Source organism: Melopsittacus undulatus, chromosome 9, assembly GCF_012275295.1.
Source record: "Melopsittacus undulatus isolate bMelUnd1 chromosome 9, bMelUnd1.mat.Z, whole genome shotgun sequence".
NCBI classification, from domain to species: domain Eukaryota; kingdom Metazoa; phylum Chordata; class Aves; order Psittaciformes; family Psittaculidae; genus Melopsittacus; species Melopsittacus undulatus.
In genome coordinates, this window is record NC_047535.1 from 7,322,516 (window position 1) to 7,345,467 (window position 22,952).

The 22,952-nt window shown below is 41.7% G+C and overlaps 1 protein-coding gene across 1 annotated transcript in view; it reads left to right on the forward strand.

Annotated features, from left to right (window-relative positions):
• The window catches only part of AGBL1 (AGBL carboxypeptidase 1), a 262,777-nt gene that overhangs the window by 169,824 nt on the left and 70,001 nt on the right, over nucleotides 1-22,952 (forward strand). The window contains exon 22 of the mRNA XM_034066142.1: nucleotides 6,876-7,036. Within this exon, the coding sequence (XP_033922033.1) occupies nucleotides 6,876-7,036 (161 nt within the window). The remainder of the gene's footprint in view (nucleotides 1-6,875; nucleotides 7,037-22,952) is intronic.

Consider the following 22,952-nt stretch of genomic DNA (forward strand, 5'->3'; position numbering starts at 1 on the left):
AGCAGGTTAGATGTTTTGTGAACAGCATCGGCATTTACATTAGCCAGAATAAAGTTGTAAGTAGCACAAATCCTTTTGTTCCAAGGCATGTGGTGATCACCAGTCAGGATTAGAAAATGATTTTACACCCATGGTAAAATATAGAATCATAGAACAGTTAGGGTTAGAAAGGACCTGAAGATCATCCAGTTCCAACCCCCTGCCATGGGCAGGGACACCTCACAGTAAACCACATCACCCAAGCCTCTGTCCAATGTGGCCTTGAACACTGCCAGGGATGGAGCATTCCCAACTTCCCTGAGCAACCCATTCCAGTACCTCCCCACCCTCACAGTAAAGAATTTCTTCCTTATGTCCAATCTAAACTTCCCCTGTTTAAGTGTCAACCCGTTACCCCTTCTCCTATCACTACGGTCCCTAATGAAGAGCCCCTCCCCAGCATCTTTAGCCTCCCCCTTCAGATGCTGGAAGGCTGCTATGAGGTCTTCTCTTCTCCAGGCTGAACAGCCCCAACTTTCTCAGCCTGTCTTCATATGGGAGGTGCTCCAGCCCCCTGATCATCCTCGTGGCCTCCTCTGGACTTGTTCCAACAGTTCCATGTCCTTTTTATGTTGAGTACACCCGAACCTCACACAGTGCTCCAAGTGAGGTCTCATGAGAGCAGAGTAGAATCTAAACCAGGTAAATTCATAGCTGCAATTAAGGCTTGGATGGACCAAGAGTTTTCTGTTCACTGAAGTTATTTATGCAGGCAAACTTTTAAGTGGAAGTAGACAGAGGAAAAGTGATCCAGGGATTAGGCTGCCAATTTAGGGCCCGCAAAATTTCAGGTTCTTGCTTTCCCAGGCTGCTTTTAACAGCTAATTCATTTGACACAGATTCTGAGACATACTTCGAGGCCCACCTCACACTTAATCTGCAGATGCCTCCAGGCTATAACCTGTGACTTGCTCCAGATTCCACAGTGTTCAGAGAGTAGGAAAAAGTATGCCTGTGAGAGAAAGTAACAGGTAGACTCCTGATGAATTTTTAAGGCGTCAGATAGGGTGATACCAGTTTACCTGTTATAAATACCGGGACCATATGGAAGAAAGGTGCTTTCTTGAATAAAGCACTCGATTGTCACCAATGTAATTGTCACTATTCCCTTATACTGCCCCAGAATCCCTGCATGACTTTGAACAGTTCCCTAGCTCTCTTCCCTATCTGCCAAGTAGGAGGCTTAAGTGTCCTGGAACAGCATTTGCTTTCCTTTAGGAATTTGCATGTTGGGTTTTGGGTTTTTTTGTTTCTTTGCTCATTTTTAATAAATAATGATAACAAAAAAGCATTGCCCATGGTTTTTGTTAGCTCTGCTATCAAAAGCGTGCCCTCTGGATGTCACATCCAAAAGACTCTTCTTCCTCAGGTGGTGAAGGCAAACTTCTCCTCCCCAGAACTGTTTGCAGTCCTTAGATCAGAACCTGGCACACTCTTGTCACTATGAAACAATGCAGATTTCTGCACTGGGAATACTGTTAGGGAAACATGGAGATTGGGATGCCAGAATAATAGCTAGTCAGCACAGTGGGAAGAAGGAGGAAACCCTTCTCCAAATAGACCTGGAGAATAATTCATCATCTAAATAATTGTTTTGCTGGCCACAAGTTTTTGTTTGCTAAATCACCAGTTCTCCTATGAGCAGGTTGTTCAGGACTCTTTCTCCAGCAGATCAGAGGGAGAAGATACGTCATCTTCCTACTCGTCTCTTGAACAGAGTTGCCTGTATAAAGATATATATCTTTAACCAGGGAAAGAGTCCATTTGAGTGATTAAAATGATAACTACTTATTTGTTTCTATGCACAAGATGTTTGCTCAGCCAAACATCTGAGTTCAGCAGAAGTTTGGTGAGGGGAGTCAAAGCAAACTAGGCCTTGCTTCCTCGCCATGTGGCCAAAGTACCAGCTGAAATGAGGACAGCCATTCAGAGCAGGGCACACCTCTCCAAGGGTGAGAAGTGGGTAGAGGTTTCCATTAGCTTCCTTCTTGTTATCATTCCTCTTTATCAGCATCCACTGACCTCAACACCCCCTCCTTCTTTCTTATCCTTTTATCTTTCCCTTCCTTTTATCTTCTGTCTCTAACTCCCATCCCTCTCATCTTTCTTTCTAAAAATTCCCGATAGCCTGTTTTTTTTTTCCATGCACCTTCAGCTTTTTCTACTTACTTAATCCTCTTGAAATCTTTTAGCCCAAATTCCCATCCCCTCCACCTTGTCTGTTTTGCCTGCTCTACCTGATCCAGAGGGATCTCTGGAGCATGAGAAAACTTGGCTTATTCCCTACTGTCCTAGCTGTCTAAATAGATGGCTCCCTAGCACATGTCTGAATACTTTCAGCCACAGGTTGAAAGGCCAGTAACCTTCAGGGTTGGCCCAAGCTAAAATTAAGGCAGCAGACACCAGGCACCAAATGTTTCATTCAGGTCTCTGATTTGTCCTCTAGAGCATCCAAATAGTTTCTATTAGTATTCTGAGGGAGAGCTCACTGATGGAATTAGTGAGAAACCAGACTGTCGATTTATTTATACCCAGCCTTAGGGCATAACCATTGTGCATGTGTAAAGCTACTGAGATGCAGGGAATATTTTGTAAGAGTGTATGTATAGGTATTGACTGGAAGTAAGGTTGCAGGGAAAAGCTGTTGCCCCAAGGATTGAACAGCGACCAAAAGTGGGAGAGGTTGCTGAGGTGGCTGTGCCACATTGCCAAAGATCCCTCCTAGGAAACAATTGATCCCTCTGAAATCTTGTGTCTGTTTGTGTTTATTAGCATCTCTCCACTATAATTTTATTGTAGCTCTAGTTGCCCTTGTGGAGAAATTTCTAATTTAACTTTTGGAGTCCTTCCACCTCCTTCAATAATATCTGTGCTATGAAACTATTGCTGCCTTTGGCTGCAGGAGTATTTAAAGCATATGAGTTAACGAATAACAAAGTTTTTTTCCACTGCGTTGTCATTTAGCCTGTGAAGTATTCTGAGGGCAAGTCGAGAGATATTGGAAACATTTGGTTGCAGATATGTATTTGGTGCATCAACGCTGAGTGTTAATGAACTGTTTTTCCAGTACGATTTGATCAATTTTGTTTAGGAGAATTTGTTTTGACAACGTGGTGGCCAAATGATAAGAAATAGCTTTTTTTTCCCTGCTTTCCAGTTTCCTGTTACACTGAGAGTGCCAACTAAGAGATGCAGGTGAGTATCCTGCTGTCCCAGCAGTTACGCTAGCATCAGTTTTGGCAGAGAAGGCAAGAGATTAGTTTAATGAGACCAAGTGTTAATAGACTAAGTGTCTGTATCATACATCTGATTGGTTGTGTCATCTGCCTCTGGAATTTGTTTCTTCCTATGAAAATAAATATATCCAAAACTTGGACTGTTACTAGGCATCACCTCCTCCCATGCTGCCTGTTGAAGTATGCAAATGTGAAAGGGGATTAGGAAAAGTTGTTCAGCTCCATTATTCTCTGTAATAGCCAGGAAACAATTGACCTGTTATCCCTTAATGTGATGCCTGCAAAAGACTGCATGACAGACCCCATGGGACTAATTTCTATTGTGCAGTGGAGCATGATGCATCAAGCTGATGCTGGTCCAGACTGGTGCTTTCATGTTAGAGAGCATCAAAGATCATAAAGTAGAGTAGTTTTGTTAGCATGTTTCTGTGGGTGGACTAATTAGGACTGATGAGCTTGTTTGCAGCTTTCTGGTGCAGAGATGCTGTTTCCTGCTTCAAAATTCATTTAGATTCTGCTGGCTTGGGAGATATGCACCATGCTCCACTGCTCACATAGAGATGTCTGAAGGAGGACAGAGCTGAAAAGCATTGTGCTGGAGAAAAAGACGGGGTCACTGAGAATCCAGGCTGGCAGGACACTGCAGGGGAGATGCTGTCAGGCAGAGCAGCTTCCTCCTGTACAGCTGTAGCAAATGGACCACATACCATCACTACATGTCAAAATGTGACAGCTTCACTGCCATGGAGATGTGCTTCCTACCAGCTTCTTAACCAAACCACAGTGCACTGCTTGTACGGTTTGATTCTTCTTTCTTGGATTTCTTGTAGCGTATTTCCATAACTCTGAATTGTAAGCACAGTCTCAAATCTTTTACAGCTGTTTGTGCTGCACAGCTACAAGGGAAATGCCTGAAGACCAGGCATCCTTTTCACCAATGCAAGTGGGATGGACTGCTAACCACTACACCAGCTCCTGCTTTCACTGGTAGATGCTATCAGTAGCATTAGTTTGCTATGTCAGACCTGTTAACAGCTTCAGTTTAGCAGTAGTGGTGCTATGCACCTCCAGCTCCTCTCTGCTGAGAGCTGAGGAGGGAGGAAGGAGAAGGGAGAGAATTATCTGAGTTAAAAAAGCAGTCTGTGTTTGAAGTGAATAAAGTATGTTAACAAGCAATTCTCTAGCTGAGGTTTCCAGCTGCTAGTCCTGAGCTGTCTGGTATCAAAGCAATATGGGTCTGTTGTACAGCAGCTCACTACAGTGCATGAGCAATTACTGTCTGAGGCTTCTGAGGTACATTATGGTTTTATTATTATTATTTCTCTGCTCATAGTTTCTTAAGGCCTCTTCATATCCTGAATAAAGCTCCAGGGAATCATAAAGCCACAGGCTGAGTTTTTGCACAGTCACTATTCACATGTCCTGGATTGATAGGTATTTAGGATGTTGTTCATGATCTTGGAAGCCAGACCCTGAGGTGCACCCCAGGGAAAGCCACGAGATGCTCTTTGTATTCTTTGCCCCTGAGAAAAGAGCTCTTTTGCTGTTGAAATGACATATTTTTGCTCAGAAATGTCACCACTTCTGCCTGCTGATTGTAACTGCCACACTAAAACACCTTAACTCTTTTAAACTAAAATAATAAAGCATTTAGGAATCTATGCAGAGCTGCTAAGCACTCTCATAATTTTACGTTAATGACCCTTAGTTCCCATAAACCTCTCCCTGTTTTCTTACTGTTATTAATTATTGCTATAGTTCATTGTACCAGGATTTTGCTTGGCAAAGTTTGCAATGGAGGTAAATAGTATGGAGAGAAGAAATAGTGCTAGAGATTTGCGATAAAAATACTTAAGAGAATGTTCTGAGAGCAGACATCAGTTCTCCAGAGACTTTAGACCCTGCCTAGCAGTGAGGCTATGTATTTTCAGAGTGCCTTTGTGCTCTTTGGGGCAGGTCTTTTGCTTACCCAGTTGTTTGACAACTCAGGGTATGTTTGCACTCTGTATTGCTTTGTGCTGTTCATGTTCATCATCATAATTACAGATTCATGCTTTGCTCACAGGGTTTCAGAAAGGAAACAAAATTGCAATATCTTTACTATAGGAAAATATATTAGCTATCAGATAGGGTATTTGTAATGCCAGATGATATTTGCACGTGCTGGATCCACTAGAGATGAAGTAGTAGTGTATCCTGTAGCAAAAATGCACTAAAAAGGCTTTATAATAGAGCTGCAGAAGTGCATGTGAGAAATCTCTTCTTTCTTCCATCCACTTGCATGTTTTTGGATTAGAAATAACATTTCAGCGTGAGAGAACTGCTCAGACCCAAGGGTCCCAAAGCACTTTATAAATGCAGCAACTTTATAGTTATAATCTCACTGTGAGATCAGAGTTCAGCCTCCTGTCATCGATTACAGACATGCATTACCTGTAAGATATCCACTATCAAATACCTAGTATCGAGTCAACTGCAGGCCATGCTGGAATGGAGCTCACACTGTGCTGGTTCCAGGACTGTGAGCTGGGACTCCTTAGCTGGGGAAGCCGTGCTGGAAATGGAGCTGGAGCTCTCATCAGAAGGTTGATTGCAGAGATGTTTCATGCTGCAAAAAGCGCATAGGGCTGATATTGGCAGCAGCAGCAATCGATTCAACCCCTGATGTGTTAGCACTAAAGACATATGATGTGGTCACTTAATGCTAAAAATGAGGAATTTTTCAGTTTCTTATTTTCTTTTTAGAGTATGTGAGCTTTATTTTTCTCCTGCCTTCTCCCTGGTTGCATGAAACTGCTATCGATTACATTGACTTCCTGCTATGCAGGCCCTTGGTGTGTTCCTTCTTTGTTACATCTTTATTTTATTTTTTAATTAGCTAAAAAAAAGCCCTAAACACAAACTGTTCATAATCAGGGTCCATCCAAGTGAGGATCCACAGCTTGGCGGAGTCCTCCTTTGAAAGATGATGTTGATAAGCCAGACCCTGTTTGTGCTTCTCTGTCTTCGCTTGTCTCTGTTAGAGAGACATCAGCGTTTATCAGAAATTCTTTAGAGGTGTGTGTTATTTTGCAATTACTTTGTAACTGGTTTCCTTATAAAACAATTCATAACTTGTTAAGGATCTCTTCCCTCTTTCTCCCCCCTCCCTGTTTCCCTTTTTATCTTTGCCACTGCCCAGTGTTTACAGTTATGGGACCTGCATTTTTCCTCATTGCTCAGGGAAATAACTTGTCCATAGAGAGAAAGAAAAAATGAGTCTTAATGATTTGTAAAAGTGGATTTAAAGCCAGATCCTTCTGGGACCTGATTCTTACAAGACTACTTCTGCAGATGTAGTGGAGGCAGTTAAACTATTCAAACTGTTTGCCTCTGTTTCCTCGTTTGTAAAGAAGAGGCTATTTTACAATAGCTTCTGTAGACCAAGTGCTGTCAGTTAATTTGGGAATGAATCTGGAGGGGAAAATTCCATATGTGGCAAATGTGAACAAACCCCTAATTCAGAATGGAAGGAGGAGCTTCTGCAAAACAACTCTGACTCTTTCCAGGTACTTGTGAAATGTACACTCAACACTGAAACTTTCTCCCTGTCTTCATCAGGGCCTGCAGCTGGGAACTCAAGAGCTGGAGGAGATGGGAAGCAAGTTTTGCCTTGGTTTGCTCATTCTGCACCTCAAATCCCTGCCCTGCAGCAAGAAAGTGATGAGTCAGGCAGCACTCCTGCTAGATCTGGAAGAGGAGATAACAGACCGGACACAAAGGTCAGTGATAGTGGTATTCTGAGGGCTCTCCTGTGGGAATCGTTAGTGGGGATACGTTTTGGGTTTAAATCTGCACAAATGGACTAAGTATGGCTGAGATTTGCATCTTGTGAACTGGAGTGATTGAGAGCAATAGGAAATGAAGATACAATTGACTCCCAAAGAAGCTACTAAAATGCTGGTTCTATGCCCTGCAGCCATCCATGTGGTTAAACAGGTGAAAGAAAAGAATCTGATTTCTATTTTCCAGTGAATTTCCATTTCCCCATCAAAACTGATTACTGAAGCATAGGCGAATAGTACTGCCTCAGGAAAATGCCTCAGCAGCAAACATTTTTCTGCTTACTGGAGTGTCAGGTGGTGTTCTATCCACCTCAGATCCTCCATGGAGAGGATTTCTTACAGGGAAGACATTCTCTAAGGAGCTGCAGGGTAGGGAACAAATATTCCAGATTAGAAAAGGACTTTGATAGGGTGATTTAGAAACTGTAGGCCGGATTCTGCAAGGATGCTCCCATAAATTCCTCTTCTCCTCATGTAATAGTCCTGTAGATGCTGAGAGCAAAGATTTGTGACTTTTGGATGCTTAAGAAGTCATCATGATCCCACTCATTATTTATTTTCTATATTCAATGGAAGGATGTATTTAAGCGAGGTTGCATCATTATAACTATAAGAGGAGTCTGACCTGGGTAAGTGTCAGAATATAGGAGTTTTGAGCTTGAATCTGTGGTGAAGCAGAGATATATGTATTCCTTCTAGGCCACCATCACTTGTTAGTGCGATGTGCAAGCACATGTGCTTGTGATAATGTTTTTCCAAGACAAATGGAGAAAGAAAACTTAGTGATGTGATATGATTTGAAGCTCCCCAATGGCTTTGTCATCACAGAGTTCTCTCAGCTTCATCAATGAAAAGCAAGTTTTCCAGTTGCAGAAATGCCCCCATAATTTATAGCAGGCTTCCAGCCTTCCCCCTGCAGGAATACTTAACCGACATTACCACCACCTGTTCCTCATGCCAAAAACTGTTCTTACAAGCTTGTTTGCAGCTTTTAGTGTTTATGAGGAACAATGAAAAGAGAGGGCTGAAACGCAGAGACATTCCTTTGGATTAGCTGTGCTCACTTGTACATGTGAACGTAGAAATGAAATGATTAAGGTGAATGCTAAACACCATCCATGCTGTGGACAGCCGTCCAACAAATCACTGCTGTGTCATTAGAGAGAATTACTGGAGCCTGGCTAGGCGGATGGTTTTGCGATTATAAATCAAGCTCTCGGTTTTGAACTGGGCCTTTGCATGACAGTAACTTAAGGGAAGAAAAACACTGAACCCTGACTATTCTCAGACACTGATAAAAAGCCATCTGCTCACAGTAACTCAGTGAGCATTTGCCTGATCTTTATGGTCTTCTGTTACTTTTCGTTTATTTAGTTTTATGTTAATGGGAATTCATTCCATTTTCCCAATATTGTGTGTTATTTGGTCAGTACCCAAACAAAAAGTTGTCTAATTACAAATAATATCTAAGATGCTAAAAAAAGTTTCCTTATTTGTAAGACTCCCATATGGTTCCAAATGTATCCATAGTAGCTGAAAGCAAAGCTTTGTACCCCTTCAAGTCTGCCCAACATTAGTGAGTACCTCCATGGCATCCAGGGATGCAATGTCACTGCTAAAAGCAATGTGATAGTTACTTGTTAATTTTCACTCAACTGGGTATAATTGCAGGTTTGTGGAATTTTAGTAGCTTAGGTGCAATGTGTTACTATTCATTTGTAGACCAGGTAAACAGCTGAATTGTTTAATCCCACCTAGATATGTCACATTGAAGTAGCTCATTGCAGAAGGTCAGATGAAGGCAGATGGAGGTACCAAAGGATTTGCTAGCATATTCTTTCTTAAAAATAAATAATTCATGGGAAATGATTGTGCAGAAAGTTGATTCTGAGTCAGAAAATTAATACTCTGCTCCTGGGTTTCTGTGAGTCTCGCCAAGGGAATTGTGTGATTTGATTTTAGTGGGAATAGGAGCGCTACTGGAACCAATGGAAGAATGCAGAATATAGAGAGCACACTGATACTGGGCAGGAGGGCAGCTATTTATACACCGATACATTTTTCTGGAGGAAGCTGAGGGGTACCTACATCAATGGAAACTATATTCTGCTGCTTCCTAGACTAGACCCATCTTCATGGGTTTAAGGAGAGTGAAATATTTGTACTATCTTTGTCATCTTTGGTGGTTATCACACAAATGCACAGCATCCTTGTATGCTTTCTATACTCTGATTCTGCAAGGATGAGAAGATGTGATTGAAACCACCCCAATTTTTGTGTACCTTTGAGAGTCAGAGTCAGACCTGGGGATCTCTCAGGTGCACACAGGAAAAGTCTGGGCTGTCACCTTGTGCAATGTTTTCTCACATGGATTACATAGTGAGCAGTGGTGGCTTTAAATACTTTGCAGGCTGTCCCTGTTCCAGAAGTCTGCACTGTCGTGGTCTCAAGAAATGAGATGCCAGATAGATGTTTAAGTGGAAAGCAATGGCTCTGACTGTATCTAATCTTTTCTGGGGAAATAATCTAACATGTTTCCTAAATACGTGTTTCTCAGTGCCCATCCCTGTCATACTCCGTGTGACAGATCAAGGCATGGACAAGGAGTTAATTCAGCACTGGATATAGCTGACTCCCAGATGAAAAGTCTCATTGCAAAGGTACACAGATCAAAAGCTGTGGAGCCAGAGGTCTCTTCTGTTGTGAAATCCCTGCAGTTCATGTCCTCCATTTGTCTCTCTTTGCCCTCGTGTCTGGTGTGTGTGGCATTGACTTGGCATCTCAGCATCTCTCTCCGACAGCAAACATTTTCACCTGTCAAGGTTTATAACTGTATGTGTCTTTTAATTTTCCTCCTCAGGCTGTCCCTGCTCTGGGTATTTTGCAGCCTTATTCTTTCCCCACTGCTGTAATGGAATGAAGGAGCAGGCTGGGCTCTGCCTGCTTCCCTGGAATAAACTATTTGCTGTGCACTTTATATAGCTCTGTCAGAGTCAGTGGTCAGTAAATTGGAGCGAGGTAATAACTGTCAGGGAAGTGACTGGTCAAATGGAGGCATCTTGTGTGAATGGAGGATTTCTCACACCAGATCAGGTCCATTGTGTTCAGTGTACTCTCTCCAATGGTTTGAAGAAAGGTGGAGGAAATCTTTTTGCAGACCTAACTAAATACAGTTTGGTTACGCAGGCAAGAATCCCTTCCTGTCTCCAGTTTACAGTCTGCCTTTCCCCTAAAGTGTGAGCTGTAAACAAAATTCATTTGCAAACATGAGTGGAGTAACTGTTGGAATAAGTTTGCAGCAGAGGCAGTGTAGCCAAGTAGCTGAATCTGAGACTAAGTAAGGGGGGGGGTGCTGAACTTCCATAAGCAGGGATAATAGAATGGTAGAGTATTTCTCCTAAAACCAGTAAATTCTTGGGCATCATGTAGCTGATCTCACAGCTCTGTGTCACTAGTCTTCAACATGTTTATATGGCAGCTGTCTCATGAACATGCCAAAAGGTGGAGAAAGTAAAAGATGCAATGTACATATAAGATAGAGCTATAGTGTACAATGGTGAGGAAGAAGGGTTAAATTTGTCCAGATATTGGTCAGTCTATTAATTAATACCCTGTTCTCCTGGGGCACTTCATATTCCCTCTCACTTATTCAGGCATCATCACCCTCACATTGCAAAAACACCTACTTAGGGGCTCAGTTGTTTGTGGCTTTGCTTTTCGTAAGTGATATTTAGGTGTTTGTCTGCATCAAACGGTGCTTTCTCCACCAGTGTTGGCTAGGATGGGTCTTCTGGATCACTCTGCCATGGTCAAAGTCCAGATATGTGGAGAATTTTCTGGGCTTTGCAGCCACTTTCAAAACACAAAGCAATGTGTCAGGTGCTCCTATGGGCTTTTTATTCTGCCCTCTTTCAAACTTGGCCTCATAAACACGCTATTGCCATGCCCTTGCAAGAATCACTAATTTTGGGTTTCCAGCCTCCCACTGTGCCTTGCAGTCAATTCTGGCATTCTGAAGCTCTCTACTGGGAAAATGAAATGCCAGCTTGTACTTCGGACATCATGTTTTTGATAATAGGTTTCATGCCTCATTTGCTGTAAAAGCAATTAGGTTTTAAGTCAGTGCTGTCCAGGTAACTTCACATTTGTCATGACCACAAAGAGGATGGGAAGCGACTGTTTGTTCTCTTAAAGCAGGTTTGAGAGACAGAGAAAGCAAGAACAATCTTCTCTATAGTTATCCTTCCCTTCTTTCTCGTGGTTTGAACTGATGGTACAATCCTTGATTTTCCTTTTCTCTGCCCATTAGGTTGTGCTAGGAAATGCTTTGCATACACTGCAGCAGTTGTAGCCATATGTTTGTGAAATACATCTTATATGTTGAGACAGGCTTTTGCGAGGTCATTATGCACTTTCTGCTGACTTAGATATTATTTATCTCCTGTGTTTCTTCATCATTCCTTACCTTTCTTGAGCAGAGCCAAATCTCTGTCCACTCCACGTGGTAAATATCTAGCTCTGCTATTAATCAAAAGCAGAAAGCTTAATCACTGTTCTGGTCCTTTGACAAAATGTAATCTTTTCTGCTCAGTGTATGGAATCTAACTCTTCCATACACTGAGCAGAGTTAAATTGGCCAGTGTATGGATGGCAAATCTTAGAATTGACAAAGAGGGATTTGCATATCATTTAGAATTGTGCTTGCTCTTCTTCTATACCACATTGTTGCACCATTGTGATCCTGGGTTGTATCAAACAGTTGGATTTCCCAGCTTTTCACTACAATGCACCTTCCCTGATTATGGCTGTGCAAGCAATTCCCCTTATTGTTTAAGCTATGTGGCCAAAATGTGATTCAGATCAAACTAAAGTGAAGCTGGGGAAATGAAGCAGACAAGAAAGAGAAAAGTTAAACCAACAAACTTATGCAGATGGAGCAAAGTATTCTCATTTCATTTGGGGCACCTTTAGCACATCTTCGAGTAGCAGAAATGTAGTGTTATACTTGTGTGCAGTGGTACGTTTGAGTCTTACCTGTACTTTTAGGTGAATGTGGATGTCATACCTTGCTGCTGTTTTTGGTTTGATTATATAAACTGGAATAAATTTCAGCTGAAGAATTTGAATGCAAGACAGTGTTTCACCCTGCAAGATACTCCATCACCTCACAGTTAGGGCGTACCAGCAGTTGTGACATCCAGTTCCCCAAGGTAGGCTAAACAGTTGGACTCAAGGGAGTCCTCTGACATATGGATGAAGATGAAAGAGTTCTTTTATCATTTAGTGAACCTAACCCCGTGGAGAAAAAAATCAGCAGGATTATTTGACCATTTTGATTCAGATTTCTATTTGATTGAAGCTTCATTTTTCTGCAAGTAAAGATCTGGTGCATTTTTAACCTTGATCATCTTGTAGACATTAAACACTTTGTGGCAGCTTTCAGAAGAGGTTATTTATTGATTCCAATTTTTAGCTTAGTCACAGGTTTTATTGCTGGAAAAGGAATTTGAAGTTTCTACTGCTTTATGAGAAGCTCTGGATGTGGTATATCTGTATTTGGATGCTAGGGAGAAAAGTGCTGTGGAAATGCATTTACCCAAGTAAGCCAAATCTACCATGTCACTTTGGTGATGCAGAGCATGAGGCAAAAGGAGTTTTTAATGTATTTTGTGTAGCACTGGTGAGAGTGCAGTCAGACATTAACAGAATGTGACAGTTATAAAAGTAGCTGAAGCTGAGCTTTGGCTTTGGAGTGGTCTCGTTCCTGTAACCGTTTAGCATCAGTTCAGGAAATGCCATAACTCCTGACTGTCTTATAATGCTCCCCAGTGCTATTTTACACTGATATTGCAAAAGAGTGTTACCTTTTTGCCACTCCGGGATGTGAGCTAAAGAATTGCTGTCTCTGCTACTGAGAGGAAAAACTCCTCAGATTTAGTCTGGTTCTATAACAGGCTTTAGATTTTATTGTCATTATATGCCTGATAATAATGTTTTCTAAATAAGAATCTGAACCTTCTTCTGTCTACCCCTTCATCCTTCTTTTCCTGCACTCTTCAGCATCTCTCCTTTGTAACTGCGAGAATGCAAGCCCAGTGAGTTCTTTGGAGGAAGGTTCAGCCAAGAAATACACCCTGTAATGAATATATTTGGTATTTCAGAAAGCTTTCATGTAGCTCTTCATAGGTGAGGCACTGTAATTCAGCAGCTTTTCATTAACACTTTCTGGAGCTGTCCCTGTTTTTCTCCTATTGATTTTTATTATTATGACATACCTTGGGAGCTGCACAGCTTCTGTTGATTGTTATCAAATGCCAGCCTCACCTCTGCCAGGCTGGGTACAATAATTCGTGTTTATTTCAGAGGTAATTAATCTATCATTTAATACCTAATAGTAGCGATTTTAATAGCAGCCGAAAGGAAGGAGAGGAAAAGAGCAAATGGAAGAGAAAGAGATCATAGAAGGAACTTCAAACATGCACAAAAGCACTGCTTGCTATCGTATCTGTCTGAGGTTATTCAAATTACCATATACCTACAAATATGACTGGACTACAGATAATGAACTTGTATATATCCAGAGAACAAATGGGCTCTGCACTGCCCTTTCTGAGCGGCATATTGCTATAGTAGTGTCTGGTATTAGATATTTTTGTATCAATTAGGAGCATCTGTATTTCAGTGCTTCAGTCCTTTTCCCTGAAGATCTAACTTGAAATATGAAAGCCACTGGGGCCCTTCACATGCTGGGATAGAAAAATAAAGCTGATTGCTATCAGGGGTTCTAAAGTGATTCCCATTTATGAAGTGTCCCCCAAAAGAATGCATTATGAGGGACATAACACTTTGCTCTGAGTTGGTCTTTGTATAGGCCAGGGTAGTGCTGACATTGGAACAGAATAGATGAGTTTTTAATAACAGGGTACAAAGGATGATGGGAGGACCATTCTGTTTAGACTATTGGTCATCTTGAATGCAGGCAGAGGTGTGATTTCAGACTGAACATGTCACAGTGCTGAAGAGGCAGGTTCAGGGGACCATATATATCCTTATATAGACTATGCATATACTGCAGCAGTAGTGGAAACACCAGTTGCATTAGACGTGGGGCTCTGGCACAATAGCAGGAGGAGACAACTTTGTCAGTGCAACTTTATTGATGGCTTCCTTCTGTCCTTTGCTGTCTGCTGTTTAATATTATGAAGGGAATATGGATGAAGAAGGTATAAATGTGGTGAGAGTCTTTGTGTCTTTGTGTTGGTGGGAACAATGGATCAAAGGATAAGGTTTGATAAATTACCAGGGTTATTTCAGGAATCTTGGTGATTTACTGTTTTCTCATGGAACCTTTCCCAAATGGTGTTCCCAGAGTCCCCAAAAAGTGTGAGACTTCTGAAAAACAGAGGACAGATAGATCTTTCACACCAATACATGGTACAGTACCTTCCTTCAGGTAGGAGCAGCAATGGAATAGGTATGTAGGATGGTAGCTGGGCAAAATGCACTTCCAACCCTTTAGAAGAAAGTATGTTTTGGTAGAAATTACGTATTATCTGAATCAAACACTTCATTATGTGGAATTCTCACATCTTGGATCCAACATAGGGACCCAGATGTCCAAGCATCCCAGAATTTAGAAGCAAACCAAAATGAATGCCAGTAGTCTGTGAGATTGTATAGAGCAGAAGGTCTCCCCACCCATCAGTAGTATCAGAGTCTCATAGTCCTGCACAGCAGTGATGGTAACAGTAGTGTATACACTGTCACTGTCTAAAGTAGATTTCTTGTTATGGGTGAAATATAGGGCTAGAAGGAGCTGAATTCCCTGTAAAACCACCAAGGAATTCATATTTTCACCAGGTCAGAAGCTTGTACCTTATGTATAAATTATCTGAACAATAAGAGCTAAAGAGAGCCAACTGATTTTGATATAAGGATACTCCTAAGTACATTGTGTCCCCATCCTTTCTCTGTAAAGGGAACAGAAGAGCAGAGATTTCTGCTTTCGAGGCAAATAGCATATTGCAAGTCCTTTTGGTCTGGTGCCCAGCCTGCAAATGGGAGTCTGATCAGCCTTCTCATACTGTGGTTGCAGTGTAAAACTGCTATCTAGGAGCACATCAAAAAAATTAGCAAGACAAATGAGAGACTAAATGGTTAAATAATAGAGAAGGCAGAGAAATTAATAATTAAAGCCGTTGAGTTGCAGTAAAAGGAGCACATAGCCTGGAAGGAAAGCGGGTGGGCGAGTAAAGTGTCATATTTGGAGGTGAAAGTTGGCACTTGAACAGCATTTTAAAGTACTTCAAAACCACCTCCACTGACATCTCAGCTGTATTGTATATTCTGTCAGAGGCTCCGGCTGTTCGGTGTATTGTGGCTGTGAGTCACACACAGACCCTGCCTCTTGCTGCTGTGCTAGATATTATAGAGAGACACGGCAGAGGTATTGTGTGAGACATGAGATAAATACGTGCAGGTTGTTGTTTCAGGGCCCAGCACACATGTGTACCAGTGTGGATGAGTGCTTATGCATAGAGGTACAAATGTGAAAGCCAGTCCCTGTAGCCTCTGATAGTTTATTGTGCTCTCTCAGAAACTGTAAGGCTTTATTAAGATGTATAAGTTAACTGTGATGTTGGTAAAAAGAACTTGGTAGGGTTCTAGAAGGATGTGAGGGGAAAGATCCACATGAAAGTAATATTTAACCTTCTGTTTTTTTGTCAGGAGAGCAGAAATGTACTCAATTTTACAATCCCAGATCCAATTCCCAGGAATGTGGGCAAAGTTCACTTTCGAGTACCCATCCCTTTTTAGCCTTGGCCAGCCTGTAGCACTTAGTAATGCAGCCCAGATAAGGGATCTTCTCTGGGAGAACTCTAGGACAGAGCACTGCTGCTTTCTCATCAGTGTCACAGTGGAATGTAAGAGGTGTGGGGCTGATTCTGGCCTGGGACAGTGCAGATGAACCTGTGATGTGCTGGGAGGACTCAGTGTGCATGTGGAGTTATGGTGTTGGTCAAGAAGGGGGAAAGGATGCTGAGATGCATTGGCAAACTCTATGGAGTTCAATTATAACCCTGACAGAACTGGATTGGGATACAATGGCCAGAGCAACGAAAACGCCACTGCTACTTCCTATGGACTTTCCCAAGGAAAGGTTATGGCTTCCTTCTGCCCTCGTGTCTGCAGGTAGATGCTGAGGATTCAGACACGTGCCAGGGCAAGGGGTGCTGTGTGAGCAGGAGGGAGAGACAGACTCAGAACAGTATAAGAGGAAAAAAGAGAAAGCATTCCTTTTCCATCTGTTTGGGGGTGTGCTTTCTGTATCCACCCCTGCTCCATCTCTCGTTTCTACTTCTGTTTGTTCCTGTTAAAACTTGTGGGTTTAAATGGAGGAAAATCTAATTTCTGGAAGGTCAGTTTTAATTTTTAAAGTTGCGGTAGCAGCCTTATGGTTAGATTTTCTAATATATCTCTAGCCATTTAAAAATACATAGCCACCAGCTTTATCTATGTCACATTATTCACCATTTAAACTGGAATGGTTTCCTTTTAAGTGTTAAGAGTTGCTTACTACCTTAAATCCCTTTTCCAACATGGATTTGAGGGTTTGGATTTGAAAGACAGAATAAGCAACTGAAGCAGCTGAATGCCAGAAAAAGATTCTGCTATCAGGCCAGTATAATCAGAAATCAAGAATAAGGGGAAGAATAGAAAGCATCTGTTCTCTATCTGTTTCTCTGACTACTCTGTTTGTTCTCTCCAGTCTACCCAAGTTTTTACATCGCACTCTGTACTTTAGAATTGTTTCTGAGGATGGCGTTTTATAGCATCCTCCAAAAAGCACCAGCATCTCATTAAAAGATAAAAGTCCAAATGCAATTCAAAGAGAAAGCAAACACCCATTTCAAATGTTAAAGCAGTGTTTCATCTTCCATTGAACTGCAGGGGGCAGCCAAGAATTTGGGTAAGGTATTGCTACCTGGATTTATCTCGTCAGGCTTTGCCTAGTATTAATACTTACTTTTTTTGTTCTCGCACACAACTTGTGTTTTCATCTATGAATAAGTGAATCATAAGAAGAGAGGATCCACTGTAGCACATTAATGCAGTCAAGTGTCTTTTCTGACAGCGCTTAGCATTGGAGATTTCAAAACGGGATGCAAGAAATTGCCATAAGAAGACAATTACAGAATGCCCCTACCCTCTGGGGGAATGCCTTTCTATCTTTAGACAGTGATTTATTTATACCTGGAAACACAAGAATCTGTAGCCTTTCCCAATAATTATAATAACAATAATCCTCTCTAATGAAATGTTCCAGTGCTCTCACTTTCTATACAAGTGCCTGATGCTTTTTGAATCTTACCCTGCTCCCGGCTGCATCCTGCCATCTTGTGAGTTTTATAGATTAGCTGTGTGTTGTGCCGAAGGAGAAAGCATTTCCTTTCATCAGCTGGTCTTTCACCTTTGCAAATGCACCTTTGTCCTCTGCTGTAAGAGAAAATAATTGGGAATGCCCAAATTGACAGTTATTTTGTAAGCAACTCTCACCCCCTTTCTCATGCATCTGGTCATGAAAGATGCCCAGTTTTTTTAGTCTTCCTATGCCTCTAACTACTTTTGTCACCTGCTTTGGAACCCTGCTCATTTATATGTTATCTTTTAAGACATAGGAAGACAAGAACTCAAAATGGTTTTAAGAGGGAAACCCTAGGATTTGTTAAAGTAATGGTTTTGTCATATTTTCAGTGTTGTCCATGTGTCTTGCTGCTGAGGTTTAGTATTTCAAGAAGGATGGTAGTGTCCTGGATTACTCAGCTCTGTCCTAACCAAGTTTGATGGATAGTATTGAAGAAACCATTTCATCTTTAAGTAATTGTCTTGGAAGTTTACTGGCAACAATTGAGGTTGGTGAAGGAAACTAGATTCTCTCACGTGAAAGTACATGCCCATAAGAAATCATGTCTCTCTCTTTAGGTATTTTAGATTTCAGTGTTATATATCCGGTCTGAAGACAGAGCTTAGAAGGGATCAAGTAGAAGAGAGACAAAGGGATGAGGATGTGATGCTGGCAGTCTGTGTGCAGGGAGCAAAAGGTGGAGGGTCCCTGTAAGAGATGAATATGGAAGGGTAAGGGCAGGCCAAGACTTAAGCCCTCTCCTTGTCTTCCCTGCTGCTCATGGAAGTGATTCTCAATACCACAAAGAACCTGATGCCTTAGTTTCAGAAGCTCAGTTTTTAAAGAAAAAAGGGTCAGGTGGAAATATAAATAATAGATTAAGCTGAAAAATCGGCTTAGGCACTTTGACAATGTCTCTGAGGTGTCTTTGCTCCTTTCAGGGAGGAACAGATTGGAGAGATGAGATGCAGAAACAAGGCTTTTGTTCACTTTTCTCTCTTGCGTTTTCAAATCATATCCAGACCCTTATTGTGCAAATATACTGTTCAAGATCAAAGACTCATCTCCGAGCAGAGAAAGCCCCTGGAGTGCAAGGCCTGAAGGCTAAGCCCACACTGCTGCTGCTGCTGGCTGTACACAGGTCTGTTTGGGAAGTCTAGTCATGCATGACCCAGCAGCTGGTGATTTAACCGAGTCAGGAGCAGTGTACTCTGAGCCCTTATATAACTTCTGATCTTTGTTCCCTTTGCCAGCGCAGATCCCTCTTGTGGCCATGGTCCATCAGGAGCTTACCCTCACCAGTGTCAGATGTCTGTAAGGCTCTTTTGTAATGAAGCATTGACGAATTCCTTAAATTACTCAGAAATGGGATACTCTGGCATAGGGGCTGGAATTTATCTGAGAAAGGATAATGGATATGATCATTGAGGTCTCTGCCCTCGTCAGAGTGTTCTTCCTCATGTCTCATCTTTGGCATTTCCATCCACTTGCAGAGTGACTCTAAATAACCAGCTGTTGGGAAAGAAGACAGAGAAAGATGTTTAATGAAACTTCAGGATTATTTCCCCTGCAGGTATGACAGGAACAGCCAAGAAAAAGCATACATGTTTGCATAGAGATCTCTCCTGCCTCATGGTGCTTTCCTGCCTTTACTACATCCCTGGTGGGATGCTGGATTTGCTTGCTAATAAGGCTGTTGTTAACACAGCTTAAACACAACACCTCACAAACAGCAGTACCCTTGATCCATCATTAAAAATGTCCTTGACACACTGTGGCATTAGAAGGAAAGGTCTGTGATGCTAATTGCTGGCAGCACTGTTCTGCCATGGATGTTACATAGAAAGCCCCAGTACATTTAGTTTTAATTTTCAGGAGGAAGCTAGCTTGGTTTTGTTAATTCATTCATTTATTTATAGTTTTATTTATAACTTATTTATTATATTTTTATATATCTTTTAATATGTTTCCCTGAAGTGTGTCTGAGAGCTGTGAGGGTTGGCAAGGGAATTTTTCCCATCCTTGCAGCTTCATTTGGTTTATTTTCTTATTATTATTATTTGAACAGCAAATAATGTCCTTTTATTTATGGGTGCTCCAATCCAAGATTTTGTTAAATGCGGAATGAGTACTTATTATTTTGTTAGGTAGAAAAGGAGCAGGCCCAATTTGCTTTCAACAAGAGTGTTGAAGGTGATGCAGAGAAGTCTGTCTATCCTCCAAACAAGACCTTTCCTTCCACACTAAAAAAACAATATGGGAAGTATGTTAGGGAGCCTTGGAGCTTCAGGAGTAATGAAAATTGGATCCCTGTTGTGCCGCTCTCGAAAGAGATTTATCTTCTTATAGTTTGGGTATGAGCCTTTCTCTGATCCTTTGCCCACTGAGTGATGTTCCTATGAAGTTTTCAGCCTTGCTAGATTTTCCTCTTGGTTATACCTGTGGCTGATGTAATCAGGCAGAGTTTTAAACTACTTCAGACTTTACACCTGGGTGTTCAGCCTGCCTCCATCTCCTCTGTAGTGGTGGCACAAGTGTAGCTGGAGAGTTTCCCTTCTTGTTAGCGTCTTCTAGAATTTACCTGTGCTGTCCAATGGTTCAGAAAATAAAGGCATGGAGGCATATGCTCTTGTTTAGTCCCTGCTGATGGGTCAAAAGTGGAGATTAATAGGACAGGAAATGTGTTTCTACCCTGCAGTCAGTAAAGGAAATTCACTGGGACTAAATTAATCACGAAAGAGACACTAAGAAGAGAATAGATTAGCAGGGAATTAGCTCGTAAATCAGATTCACACCAAAGTTCAGAAGAGGGTTTCCTTCGACATAACACCAAGTTCAAAGATCAGCAAGGATTGGTCAGGACATGCACACACACACACACTATTTTATTCCTGAGATCTGTCAGGTTTTATTTTAGCCCATTATTTGCCTAGTTATAATGGTATAGAAAAAAAAAGCTGCTGGAAGGAATTCAGCAGCTGGCAAGGTCTAACCACAAAGTGCCCAATGATAGAAGCTATTATCAGCCCATTCACATTGCTAAGCTCCAGCTCCTGGTGTTAACAGAAGTGCAGGAGCCCTCTCTATTATGCCACCTTGCTATATTTAGAGCTCGATTGCAAGTCCTCGTGTGAATAGTAGCAGCTTGTTGGAGAGTGTTTTTTCCAGCATGAGGGTAAGCAGAAGCCACATGCAGATTTAAGTAAGGTAAAGTGTTAAAACAGAACCCTCCATGTGGTACTTCTTAGGACCCCCAACCCACCCTCTTTGTTCCAATTCACAGCAGTAGGGTGGGATGGAGGTAAGTTACTGCATGTTTCTAAGGAGATGGGGTTTGGCTGCAGTCTCCTTGCTGTTCTAATGGGATGCTTCTCTACATGATGCCCTCTTAAGCTGGGATGCAGCTTGGACCCAGGGTTAATTTAAGATCCACACAGAAGAGTTCTTGTTAAAGCAGGATTTATACCACTTGGCTTGTTTGTTGCACTTTTCCACAAGCTAGCTTGCTGTGCAAGTGAAATGTCTCCCTTCACATTGCCAAGGACAGATACTCTGGTGAAAGAAACACAGGAAAAAAGAGAAGAACTCTTTGTGCTATTGCCTGTTACTGTTACATTGCTGTAAAAAGGCCCCATCAGCTCCCTTCAGGCTCTTTGGAGTGAGACCTGTTGCTGCCCAGATGCCAGAAGGCCCCTGTTACCCAGCCATGTGTTGTAACACGTCCTGCTGCTGCGCAGTGGAGCTGGTGATCAGTGTGTTGAGACTGGGTTTTGTAAGGCCTTCTTAATGAAGTAACAAACCAGAGCTAAACACTAGTTGAAAGGGAAGTGAATCCATGTGAGGAAGACCCCCTGCTTTCTGATTTACCAATCCCTGTGCTCTGCTTTTGATACCTCTCAGCAGGAATGCTATCAAACTGGTTGTGGGAACATCTGAGCTGCCTATTTGCCACTTAGGACTTCCCGGGTAGTGAAGTTTCCACATTGTTTATTTAGAGTTAAGTGTTCTGCTGGGTCTCTTATCACTTTCTGTAAATAACAACTGTCCTCAACGTTCTTCAGGCTGATTACTGAGACTGACAATCTGTGTTTTGAGTTGGTGAGCTGTATTAATCCCTAATATACTCTGCTCTGTGTATGGAAAAGCCAATGCATTGAGGATGCTGCAAGAGGTAAAATCTAAAGGACTTGATCTTCCTGGATGCATGAAGTATTTTGGATGTGATGTGAATACATCTTCAAGCAGCAATGGTGTATATTTCTGCTGTACATGAAGTGTTAGTCTGCTTTTCAATCCAATTTGATAAAGATTTTACAGCACCAAAGCTTAATTTATTTACAGGGCACACTTTATTTTTACCTACGTGTAGCTCGTCATGGTAAAGTTTATTCCACTTCATGTTGGAGTTGATGGTGGGAGAGGAACACATGAACACAAAAAAAACCCCCACAAAAGTAGTCCACGAACACCAAAAGGTATTCATCAAAATAGTAATCATCTAAAGAACCTGGCCATGAGAGTTATCAGCTTTCTTTGTAGTCATTGAGAGCAATTTATCCCATCTATTCTGTACACCTTTCATAGGTTCCACTTCAACCTGGTAGCAGGATAACTAACTAGGGAAAGCTATCTCACCAGAGGGCAGGGAAAGAAGGAAAATAGAAGCCATAGTGTATGGCAGTAATCTGTTCTCCTCTGTTATAAAATCTAAGCCTCTTCCTATCAGAACATGAAAGCTGGAAATGCATCTTCTCAAACCCTATTGAAAGATACCTACAAGAAGCCCTTGACAAAATGCAGATGGGAAAATAAAAGGAGATATTAGGCCTATAGATGATACAAAATCCAGTCCAGAGTTTACAGTGTGATAATTCAGTCCTCTGTAATCCACACCAGACTGATGAAATAACAGCTTGTACTGTGGATGTGACCCCAGGCAATTGAAGCCTTTACTGTGCTTTGGATCAGGACAGTTAAGAATGCAGAGTACAAATTCAGTCAGCAAAACATGTCTTATTTGTGTTTTCAATACAGCAAAATGCTTTTCTGCTTCTTTTGTTTCCTTCCTTCAGTCACAACAAAGGAATGTTGCAAGTGGCTTCAGAGAAACAAAACCTGGAATAGAAAAGGGGTTTAGAGAGAAAAGATTAGATTAGATTGTTAAGAAAAAGAATTCCAAGTGCCATATTCCCAGGTCAGCCTTCTGAAGGGAAGCCCTCTGCTTCTGATCCATTATGATTCACTTGGCAGCTCTGCCCAGAGCAGCTTCTCTCCTTCATCTATACTGCTAAAAACTAATACCCAATGATAACAGCCCTGCCAAGCCTGGTCACTGCTGATGCATTGTGCACAGCTTTCATTAATCTATTTGTGCCTAACAGCTCATCGATGAAAGCTCATTCTAATTCCCTTCTTTCTGATCTTCTATGGGTTTTTTTTGTGAGAAGT